The following is a 12,513-nucleotide window of genomic DNA, read 5'->3' on the forward strand; positions in this document are numbered from 1 at the left end:
GTCTCATCCATGACACACTTTGGGAGTTGTATCTAAATTGATGGTTTAATTAATCAGTGACACACCATGGAAATCCAATCTCACAGAATAAGAGTTTGGAGACTAGACAACCAGACAGGATGTGCTGGGGAAGTTTCTGTCTATGTTCAAAATATGTTTTTGAAGTTTCTGCTGACCTATTGTGGTTGCTTTCTTACTCAATGGTTATTACAATCTTGGCCCCAGGACACCAAACAATAAGACCTCAGTTGCTCAGTGGGATTTGAGGTGGGTGGAAAAGCTGTTTTTATTCCATACCACCCATTGCTTCTTTCATTTAGTTTGGGCTTCAGAGCCTTTGGGTTTAGGGAGAAGCTTTGGTGACTCACTCCTGCTTTCTAGCAAGTCAGGATGATAAGGCCAGTGGCTCAGGGATAGAGCCTGGGAAAGGCAAGCCAAATCCATTGCCATGGTTATAGTAAGGCCCAGGATTCTAAAGGTTGTATGTGTGTGAATGGGAGCTAGAGAATGACAGTCCCTTGGCTCTGTGAACTTATAAACAAGAAGATAAAGGTGTAGGGGATAACTTATGAGACATTCAAGGGACCTTGATCCAGAGATCCCTGGTCAGACCAAAAGTGAAGTATGACTGGAGATTGCTTCCTGTCTGATTCCTGGTTTGCTACCTTTAAGGACCAAGCTGGCTCATTGTGGGGGTCACTAGCATATCACCTGGGGACAAGACGGCATCAATTTCAGCATGATCCAGGAAGACATGGGTCACTTTCTGGCTGTTGAACATTATTTGGGAGTGGTTTAGTAGGATGGGGACATGCAAGAGCACCTCTTTTACTTTGGAGGCTAAACTTTCTTTTTTCCTTTTTTTTTTTTTTTTTGTAATTAACAGACTTTATTTTTTAGAACAGTTTTGGGTTTACAGAAAAACTGATAGTTTTCTGCAGTTACTTCCCTGCAGATAACTGCAGATAGTACTTCCCTCTCTGCATAGTTTCTCTTTCCACTAACATCTCGGTACATTTGTTATAATTAATGACCCATATCCATGCATTGTTGTTAACCTTGTTATTCACTAAAGTTTGAAGTTTACATTAGGGTTTGCTCTCAGTGTTGTACAGTTCTATGGGTTGTGACAAACACATAATGTCATGTACCTACCATCATAGTATGGTACAGAATAGTTTTCCCTGCCCTAAAACTTCAATGCCAGGGGTCTATTCCTCAAGTATTTTCATCATCCTAAAGTGAAGCAAAAACACTACTCCTAACTTAACAAGAAAGTCAGAACAAATATTATACTCTTGGTGTGCTGTGAACATTATAGGACATGGATCCAGGCTGGTGAATAGCCATGGAAAAAAGGCAGAAGCGTGTGAAACAGAGTGGCAGACAAAGATCCCCTGTGGGAAGAAGAATACGGAGGAAGAAAAACAAAACCAAAAAATAAAACCTTCCATGACCGTGTGCCCAGGCCTAATGCCTAATCCTTTCTGTGTATTTACTCATTTAATCCTAACAAAGATCCTATAGATACATTGGATATTATTTCAGCCTCCATCATTTGATCTCATTTTCACCATAGCCCTATGGGATTAGTTGTGGTTCAGATATTACAAGTGAAGACAGCATGACTCAGAGAGGTTAAGTAACCAGCTCAGAGTTGTCCAGCTAAAAACCTGCAATGTGGAGTCTCAGGCTTGCACACAAATCTGCGTAATGTTCATGCCTATGACTGTCTCTGTCCCATGGCTCTGTCCCCTCTGAGATGTGAGAGTGGGTGAAGATTTAGCTCTTTTCTTCATCTGTAGTGGCTGCTGCAATTGTTCCAGTGAGCAGGAGGGAGGCAGTTTTTAACAGAAGCAGCAACAGGAAATTTGGTCTATTGTTTGAAACGAGAGGTGCAAACAAGTCCCCGCTTTGAAGTGCTGAATAAAGATTCCACTGGGAGTGGAAAGGCGAGAAGCTACAGGATTCTTGAGCTGGTGTCAAATGTGCTAGGCAGAGGGCAGAAGGGGAAGAGGCAGCCCTGGTTGAAACTGGGGCAGGATTTGTTTGAAGAGAACAGATCTTAAATAGATCAGGCTACGGAGCACATGGGAGGGGGGGCAGAGAGTCATTTCTCTCTTTTTTTTTTTTCCCTAAGGGAGCCTGTTTTTGAAAGAAAACACAGCAATCAAAGGTGGGGGTGGGACACTAAACCATAGACCAGTTCCAAAAGAAAACAAAACAAAACCCCACCACCTGGTCTGACTTGGTTGGTAATAAAATGCTATCGGATAAACGGAGCTTGTGTAAACTAATCCCACCTCCCACTCACAAGTCAGTATTAAATTTAGGAACGAGAGAGGCTAAGATACTGACTTGGAATTACTTGCAATTGCTTTACTAAACTGCATGCCTTGGATCTAATAGCGTATCTGTGACCCCACCCTCCCAGCCATAGTTAAAGCCAGAATCAGTTAGAGAGAATGAGTTAATCAGATCCTTCCCGACAGTCCATTAAACCAGACTCCCCTAAAGTGAAGAAGTAAGAACCATAGGCAATTAGCAAGTAGATTTCCAAAGATGACTAGGAAAACACAAACTCTTCCAGCGGCTTAGGTTGCCAAATATCCAGTCTTCCTAAACTTAAGGGGAACTTTTGACTCTCCCCATCATCTCTCATCTGCAATCAATGTCTCATTCAAGACCAAGGTCAAGTTATCAATCTTTATTATAGATGCCCTGGACCAGGGTGTCTGGAGCCTCCATTGCCAAGAGAGATGTCTGGAGACAAAACTTCCATCGGGAAGGACTGCTGGCAAGCAGGCTGCTGCAAGGTAAGCTGACTGGATCCCTTCTGAGCTGGCCATACCTTACCCAAGACTTCCTGAAGGGGCGAGAGCGAGGCTCACTTTTGGACATGCCAGATAGGTGCAGACCAGATTGTGGCGCATATGTGGCAGTGCAACTGCAGGTAGTCTGGGGAGGCACTACCTCTCTGGGCCTTGGTTTTCTAATATGTAAAAGGGAGGTAATGCTTCCTACCATGCAAACCTGCTTTGAGGATTAGAGATAAGCTTGTGTAAAGCTGAGTGGATAATAAGTGTTGTTATTAGGTGGTTTTACGGGCAAAGATGACTCTTCCAGGCTGTGACTTCCCGTATGGTCTTTCCAACCTTAGCAGGTCAGTAGGTAATAGTGATGTCCTACATGGCTCTACTCCTGATTCCCTGCCAAGAGTTCCCATAAACATTTTATCTGGTTGGTGGGGGGCTGAACTCAGAAGTCCCCCCAAAGGAAAAAAGTCTAAAAGCATGATCTGCCTGTTATAGCAACAAACATGTGTGGTGTTGGGCTTTGTGGAGTCTTTACTGCATCAAATATTATTTTCTCGTGCACATCAAATAATTCATAGGAATAAACCAATTACATTTTTCTGTGGTCTTCCTAGTTAGGTTTTAAGGTCTCTGCAGGGCAGGAGCTACTGTATTTCTTGTTGCTTTATATTCACCCCTGTCACCTTGGCTTCCCACCTGCACCAGCACAAATGCACGCACACGCATGCACGCACACACACACACACACACATTCATGCACATACCACCACTACCACCACAACCAGCCTGACATAGGCTTTGTGAACAGGTGTAGAATTGAGTTGATTTTATTTCACATCTCCTTTAAGAAAGCAGGAAATTTTGCTTCTCTGTATATGGTTGTGGTCTCAGCCCTGATTCCTGAAATAAAAGGTCCTGGGTAAACAGGCCTTGAAGCTAAATATTAGGATAGCCTCTGCCAAGGTCAGACCTACCAAACTCACATTTCATTCTGGTAATAAGTGGTTACATTGCCCAAACAGAGAAGGCTGAAGGATTACAATATTCTGTAGCATGAAAATGTATGTCAGGGGAGTGAAGGCATTTAATAACCATCAATAACTGCTGCAGAAGGATAAGGTGGTGGTGGTGGGGCATCCTTTCTTGGTTTCTTCTTAGCCCTCTGAATGATGGGAAAGGGACAGCTCAGGCTTCAGACCTGGCACACAGTAGGCCCTCAATAAATATTGAATGAAAGAATAAATAAAGGTTTTGGGAGTAAGTAGCTGAGATCGTGTAATTAAAAGGTGGTCAAAAAATCGAGCAGGTTCCTGGGAGCCTGGCTAAGAAATTCAATCTCTTATTAAACAACAGCTTTTTGGTGCTCTTGCTCTCAGTTTGCTTGTCTGTAAAATGGTACTAAAATACCAATAGGGGACAGAGAAGCAAAGTTAGGGTATGTGGATGTGATGCAGTTGAATGACATCAAATAGTAACACTTGACTTTGATGGGCACTTAACTGCCGGTAGAGCTCTAAGTATTTTATGTGGATTTTCTCACGTACTCCTCACTGCATATGATGAGGTGTGCACTACTCTGGTGGAAACTGAGACTCCAGGAGGTTAGAAACATGTGTTTTGTTCGTTTTTTGAGACAGAGTCTCACTGTGTTGCCCAGGGCAGAGTGCCGCGGCATCAGCCTAGCTCATAGCAACCTCAGACTCCTGGGGTCAAGAGGTGCTTCTGCCTCAGCCTCCTGAGTAGCATCAGGTGCCCACCATGACATCTGGCTAGTTATTTTATTTTTAGTAGAGACAGGGGTCTCGCTTTTGCTCAGGCTGATCTTGAACTCCTGAGCTCAAGCCATCCTCCCACCTTGGTCTCTCAGAGAGCTAGTATTATAGGTGTGAGCCACCATGCCAGGCCAGGAACGTGTTTAAGGTCAAATAGTTCTTTAGCCAGAATTTGACTCAGTGGTTGGTGTGCCTTAACAGTGAACCACCTCTCCTTAGCCCTGCTTTTTAAATGTTTACAGACTCCTAAGGAACGGAGCATTTTTGACACAGTGAGTGGGAAATGGGTCCTCGTGTGGGAATGCGTTATTCACAGGAGCCACACACTACTTGGAGCACTGTGGCTTATTATCTATAATGACAGTCTCCCTTCTCGCCCCTTCAGAGATGCCACCAGCATTCTCCTACCTAGCTGGCCTTTAAGACGCCAGCCTGGGTTCTATCTCCAGGCTCCCAGTTTAACATTCCACACTTCTGCCTCCTTAAAAGGTCCATTCTGTCCTGCTTTGTGCATGCCTCTCTTGACCCCAGATATCCTTCACCTTTCTTTCCACCCCTTAAATCCTGCCTCCAAGATCCCATCATTTCCAAAATCTTTTCCTCACTTAAACGGAGAAGGAATCTCAGTTCGTGCTCAGATTAACGACACCTTAGCATATAACCAGTTACTTCTCTGCGTATCTTTTGCCTTGTGCTTTAGGTCGCGTGATTATCTTTTTTTTCTCATGTTATTTTTCTATTCCTACTCCCAATTAAATCATAAGCATCTAAGGGCAGGGGCCCTGCCCACTATTTCTGTGTTTCTTTATGGTATCTGACTCCGTGTTTTGCTCAACAGACAATGTTTGGTGATCGGACAGTGGGCCTTCCAGCATTGTTGGTGACATCTTTATCTGCCCCCCAACAAAACCTCTTTCAAGAACATAGGATCCTTCATAGCTGCTGTTTGGCATTGTGTCTGCTGTGCCTTTCTTCCCTACACCATAATGACTTCAATTTCACTCAAATGCCTTTGTATTTTATATTCACTTCAATTAGCACTAATAGAACAACACTTTATACCTTTATAGGATCTTTCCTTGGAGAGCTCAAAAGCATTTTACAAGAAAGTATTAATTATTCCCATTTTACAGACAGGAAACCTGAGGCAAAGTCGAACAGTGACTCAATGGCAAAATTAGGACATGATTTTCCTCCTCTGTTTTCAATTGTCTAATCACTAAATCTTGGTACCCTTTCTAGGTCACAGTTACATTACTGTTTAAATACGTGGCAAAGGCTCTATTGTGTCCTTATTTTAAATCGTGTTTGCTATTTCCCTGCATTATAAAGATAGTATATGCTCATGTAGAAAACATTTACTACATAAAATATAGGAATAGTAAAGAAAAAGAAGTCATTTACATATCACTCATTTAGAGACACTCACTGTTAGGGTTCATCATGGTTTTTTTTACTTGGCATTCTATATGTATATAAATGTGCTACTCTTTGAAGTTGAAGTCAGACTCCATCCTGCTTTCTTCTTATCAGGTAATAAGCATTTCCTCATGTTACTACATATTTTGCAAAACATAATACTAACTGGCTACATACAATATCATCACTTATTTAATAATATAATTCCCATAGTGTTGCACATTTAGGTCATTCCGCATGGTTGTTTTTTGTTTTGTTTTGTTACCAGATATACGTCTGTGATGAAAATATTTGCATTTAATTTTTTTCTTCCATATTTATGCTCTTCAGATTATACAAGTATGTGTGTATGTAAATATTTGATAAGAAAAAATTATAGTGGGCTAGATTTGAGGCCCACTTTCCTGACTTCTTTCTTCTACTGCCGACTTCTCTTTTACAAAAACAAAATTGTAATGTCCCCTGAGATTTTGCCCTTGTTAAAGATACCTACTTATACCCTAAAGATATTATAATGTAGATTCTCAAAAACTGACACTAGATCAAATATTCAATGTGAATGAAGCTTGATGAAATGAAAGAAATTTTCTACTCCTGCTAGAAATATCAGCTTCCCTGTTTTCCAATGGAACAAGCTTTCAAAGTCTTTGCAAACCACCCTTACCTGTGGAAAAAAATAATATATAATCTGATAGGGCTTATGATAAAAGAAAAACTGATTACATTTCATGAAAAAGTATCTTCATTCAATGCCAACTGTACAACTGTAGAGATGTTTCATAAGGGACATGTGTAAAAACAGAACAATACTTTGCTTTGTATTGTGAATGCAACTAAAAAAAAAAAGCAACCCATTTCTATTCTCTATATGTCCTGGCACGAGGGACATATTTGTTGTTTAAAATTTTGGATGATAAACTGATATTATGAGAGCAATATTAATAATGAAAGCTCAATATAAACACAATATACATGGCTTCTATCTCCCAGGAGGGAAGGAAAGGAATTAATATAAGGTCTTAGCAGAGAACTTGAACTTTACATTAATCAAGATAATAATATTTATATAACACTTTACATATTTCAAGCCCTTTCAAGCTACTATGTACACTATTAATTTCTAGTGATTCAGCAATGACATCAGTAAGAGTCATATAGGAAGGCATTTATTTCAATAGTGTACAGGAAGTATGTCCTATGACATTTATGTAGGTGTTTCATGATGAGGAAGAGGTAAAAACAGGGAAAAGCTGAGAAGCTATACATTATCAAGAAAATATAAAGAAAACTTACCTTAGAATATAAGTTTGGTTTAAAAAAAAAAGTGACTACAGCCAAGGATTAGTGACTAGGGAGATAGGGTTTGAATGCTTGTATGATAAAAAGAAGATCCAGGTCACTTCTTAGGAACTTGAAAGTCTCAAAGTAATGAGCAGTGAGTATTTCTTCCATTAAGCTAAATGTATTTTCAAAGTGCAAGCCACCTCCATCTGCAAGACTAAGCTGGAAGCTTTCTTGTTTAAGGCAAGCAAAAGAGAACAGAATGTTATCATTAGAGGTGTAGAAAGATACCTAGAGCAAGTGTCGTCAGCATATGCAGTCCAGAAGTGGAAGACAGGGTCAAATGGTGAGCCAGAAATTAAGTCTTTAAACATTTCAGAAAGGATCTCTGGCAACTAAGAAATCTGTCACCAGCAGGCTGGGAGAGTAGTGGACAGGAGAATCTACTCTTTAGAAATCATTATAGTTTGTTCTTACAAGTTTGGCAGGTTCTCAGTACAATTATATAACTATACATACATTCAGCATATATAGAGATGAATTATATACTGTGCATGTAATTACATGTAGCAAAGTGTGTACTTTTATTTGGTGGGTATTTACATAGTAAAGTGAATAGTGTACTTAGAAATAATTAACAAAGTATTATTTAAAAAACAAAACAATTAAAAGTAGTTTGGTTTTTTAAGTTCAAAAAAGTAAAAGAGTCTGGAATCTTCTTTTTATATATTCCAGTAATCTATGCCAAATCATTTAGCCACCAAAGCCAAAAGAAAGAGTAATTTCCCTCTGTTATTCATAATTTTTTGACTTAAGCAAAAGGCCTTTTCAAATTTAAAGTGTCTCAAAACGACAGTCTAGCCTTAGATATTTCTAAATTTAAAATACAAATTCAGTCACCTAGAATGAATACCTTGATATAATTTTGAATTTCTTTATTTGTGAAATTGAGATTTCCCCACATGACTTGTTAAGAGTATGATTCATTTTTACCATACACCTAAATAGCCATATCTTTGTGAATAAATTATGATGTAAATATTTAGCATTATATGTTGTTTGATTATTTAAAACATTTGAAATATCTCACTGAAAATTATTCAAAATTAGCTCTAATCTGGATGCAAAAAATATTCAGAAAATGAATTAAAGTGTTACAATAGATCTCTTTATTTCTCCTTTGAAGCACATCCCATAGGAGAGAAGATTCCTGAATTAATTCATTTTTCGTGTAGGTTGGTAAAAACTCTAGATCATTTCCTAACTTCCTGGAAATAAAATTTCTTTAGTTAAAATTAATTTTATGAGTCCATAATAAATAAGATATCAGAACAGAAAGACTTGTGAAGGATAAAGAGTATGGCTTTTTTATAATGCCCACAGTATAAGACATTTTTTCAGTTTGGAAGAAATTCCTGACAGTTAATTTCTTCAAGGAGTTAGGCTAAGTATATCAGAACAATCACTAAATTTGAACCTTCACAAAACATCACAATGCATTTTCATTTCTTGAGGCCACCATATGGTATTTTGGAAAAATTGCCAATTTTTACACTCATGGATTTAAAAAAGTGTTTATAGATTTCGGGGAAGGAAGAACCCACCAATGCTAGGAGCACAGGGAAGAATGAAGCCCTGAAAGTGCTTTGCAATTTTCTGTAAGTTACATTAGTTCGTATTATCACATCCCCAGTGTGGCCACTCAGATTTTTATAGGCAAAATAAAATGGGACAGAAAAGATATTTAGGAATTCTGAGCTCATGTATTAGTTATTTAGTTTCCTTATTTGGCACTAAACTGTATTTCATTTAAAGGTGTCAAAAAACAAGCATCACTTTGGTCAGTCCCCCCACCTGAACACTGAGTGCTTGATTTTGAAAGCTTGGGGTGGCAAATTAGTCATACCCTGGGAACTGTGAGCTTTATTCTCCTAAAGGGAGAGCCTGAATGTCAAAAAGTGACCAAATGCCTCTGGATTGTTTTTCTTGTGCTTCATTTTAAGTAATACCAATTACAGGCAAGGGGTTCGAGGAGCTTCTTGGTCTTGGGCCAGTTATCTTGCTTATCCAGTCCTTTCTCACAGTATGTTCTGGGAGTCCTTAGCCATCTTTGTGTTATCTTTGTAGGTGCCAGTGGAGTTCTGTCTAGGTCCTAAAACCTTCCCATTTCCTAAATAGTTTATAAAATGCACAGCTTTGTAGATCCACTGTATTTGAATGCCAATGACTCCTCCTGAACTTTTACAAAGGTGGGGCTGAAAGTCTATTTGAAAAAGAAAAAAAAAAAGTCTTCAGAAATACAGAGAGCACCAAAAAGAAAACACATACACATTTTAAGAGGTACTCAGTGTGACTTGTTCTCATTTTTTGTTATCGGTATATATCGAATATTACAATTTTAATACAGTTTCTTTGAGCACCTCTTGTAATTGGAGAAGTCAAATATGACTTGAGTATTACAAATTTAATACAGCTTTTTCCTTTCTTAGAATGTGTATACATTTTTTGGCACTCACTGTAGACATAATTTGCTCTTACTCTGTCAATACTAGCTCAAGAAAATGTGCTTTTAAAAGTTTTTTTTTTTTGAGGTCCACTTCACTCAGCCAAGATCATTTTGGATCAGTGGTTTATTCTGAATTATTTTAGTTATGTGCCCTCCCCTCCACCCCCCACCCGACCCAGAGAGCAATAAGCCTTGAATAGAAGGCTTATAAACTCAAAACTTTAATAGAAGAAATCTATAATTTTATTTAGGTAGAGTTTAACCTCTGGACCATTCAAGTAGTGTTTTTCTACTAAGTCAGGTTAGCACATAAATGATATAAATATAACCAGAAACGTAACAAGGGTATTTAATACTCATCAAATTTATTTCTAATATATTGCTGTGGATTCAGAATCCTGAATTCCAACCAGATGTACTTCTGGAGTATTACACAGGTCATATATATTTCACTTTTTGGTTCAAACCCAGGGGACCTACACGATAATTAGATTGAGAACATCTGCACTAAATCCAAACCATTTCCCTGATCCTTCCTTCAGCCTTCCCCACCGGAGGGATTTTTTTTTTAAAGCCCTTCTCATTTTATTTGTCTAGCCACTTTCGGAGCAATTCCTAGGTCTCGCCTGCCTGCCACTGCACAAATACAAATATGAAAGTAAGGGCAGAAGACCCCAAAGGGTGGCAGAATCATTAGAAGTGGCATTTCATCTAGACAGGAATAGCCCGAGGTGGCATTACCTCTTCCCGCCAGGAGCGTGACTCCGGGACAGGGCGCGACCAGGCGCAGGGGCTGGGGCGCGCGGGTGGGCACGTGCTCCCGGACCCGAGGACCCGAGTGTCAGAGCGCCGCTGCCCTCTACCGGGCGGAGCGATCAGAGCTGCAGAACCGTTGCCCGCCTACTGCGCTCGCGGGCTCAGACGTCCCACACCCAGGCTACACTCAGCCATCCGAGGTCCGAAGTGCCCTGCTCAGCCAGGCACTACAGCTTCTGGGCCCGATGCTTGAGACTCGCCCCACAACCCGCCACGCCTGCGCGCTCCCACCCACCTGCCCCTCCGCGAGTCCAAGAACACTGCAATGGGGGACGGAGAGTGAATCTCCCTCACGACCTTCGGAGCTCCTCTAGCTGAAAGAGGCCCCTGGCCAGCAAGTAGTGCGAAACCTGGGGACAGTGTGTTCTCCAAGTCTTGGGACTTAAGATTTCCAATCCCTTCCTGCAAAAATGCTGAATTCATTCCTCTGATCAGCGCTAACCCCTTGAACTCAGTTGAAAAGCAATTATTTCCCACTTACATGTTTTATTTTGTATTCCGTACAAATTTTATTTACACATAATATTCAAGATTAAGGAATTTGGGGATTTGTTTTAACTAACTGCACATTAAATGAAGTGCGGTAGAGTCCAAGTACAGTATTCCTACTGGAAACTCAAACTCACACGTGTGTATAACAAATTAAAGATAACGATCATGAAACCTGCTTTTGCCAGTTTTCTTCGAGGAAAGCAATCAAAATAATTTTTTTTGTTTAAACTCCGGCATTTCTGTGAAATTGGGACTATGCTTTCTGTGTTAAGTGAGTGCACCCACACTTTCCAGGTTTCTGCAACCAAAGGAATAAAAACTGAGGTGTTTAAACCACAGGAAGTTTCTTGGTCTGTTCCGCTGAAGCACGGTGGGGGAACACAAAACTCTGTTCTAGGACTTTTCCTGTAGTGGCCTAGGCTAGAGCGGCTTGGGTGGATTGGGGCCCTCAGGACCCCTGCGCCACTGCCGTTGTGGTGCGTTTGGGTGCGACACTGGGACCGCGCGGCCCGGGTGTGGGGCATTAACGGGTGCAACGACCTGAGGGTCAGGGCTGTTTTTCCCCACTTCCACTCCACTAAACACAGAACGCTGTTTCTGGCCGCCTTGGTTTCCGAGTCCCCGCTGGACACTGAGGGGTCACTGTACTACCGCTCACGGCCAGCATCCCACACGCTCCGCTGTCTTGGGCCTGGGCCGCGCGGGGTCGGGGCTCGGGCAGGTGGTCGCGGCGGCTCCGCGCGCGAGTGTGAGCGAAAGGAGCGCCGCACAAGCGCTCACCCCAACGCCGCCGACAGCACCCTAGCCAAGGTCCTGAGGGACCGCCCTCGGCCCTCGCCCGCGTTCTTGACCCCCAGGGCCCGACGCCCGCCCCAGGTGAGCCTGGCCCGGGGCCTCGCGCAGGGGCCCGCAGCCCCTCTCGCTGCCCTTCAGCGCCCCCTCGGGGCCGGGCCCGCGGCTGCCTCGGCTGGGGCTGGGGGCCGGAGAGGGCCAAAGGGGGTCGCGGGCCCAGCGCCCACCCGCCCGCCTGTCGGGGGAGGGGGCCAGGGCTGCGCGCGCGAGGCCGGCCAGCGGCCGCCGCGCCCTCGGGCTCCGACTCCGGCTCCGGCTCGGGCTCGCCATGGCTGCGGCGGCGCCGTGAGGAGGAGTCCGCGTCCTTCGTGGCGGCGGCGGCGGCCGGCTCCAGGCCGGGTTTTGGCGCCGCCCGCCTGCTGCCTCCTGGCGGCTCCTGAACTCCAGCCCCCTCTCTATCAGCCTCTCACTCCGTCTCAATATGTCTCAAGATGGCGGCCAATGTGGGATCGATGTTTCAATATTGGAAGCGCTTTGATTTACAGCAGCTGCAGGTCAGGCTTCTCCTCACTCGGCCTCTCGCCCGGGGGTGGGGGCTGCGGGCGATCGCGGCCTCCCC

The 12,513-nt window shown here is 42.5% G+C and overlaps 1 protein-coding gene across 3 annotated transcripts in view; it reads left to right on the forward strand.

Annotated features, from left to right (window-relative positions):
- Positions 1-12,061: 12,061 nt before the first annotated feature.
- Positions 12,062-12,513, forward strand: part of CUX1 (cut like homeobox 1) — a 383,513-nt gene continuing 383,061 nt past the window's right edge. The window contains exon 1 of one of the 3 annotated variants that reach the window (XM_053554218.1): positions 12,062-12,448. In XM_053554218.1, coding sequence (XP_053410193.1) covers positions 12,386-12,448 — 63 coding nt within the window. In that variant the 5' untranslated portion in view covers positions 12,062-12,385. The remainder of the gene's footprint in view (positions 12,449-12,513) is intronic. The other 2 variants (XM_053554217.1, XM_053554216.1) reach the window with 2 other exon arrangements.

Source organism: Nycticebus coucang, chromosome 12 (genome assembly GCF_027406575.1).
Source record: "Nycticebus coucang isolate mNycCou1 chromosome 12, mNycCou1.pri, whole genome shotgun sequence".
In the NCBI taxonomy this organism is placed as follows: Eukaryota; Metazoa; Chordata; class Mammalia; order Primates; family Lorisidae; genus Nycticebus; species Nycticebus coucang.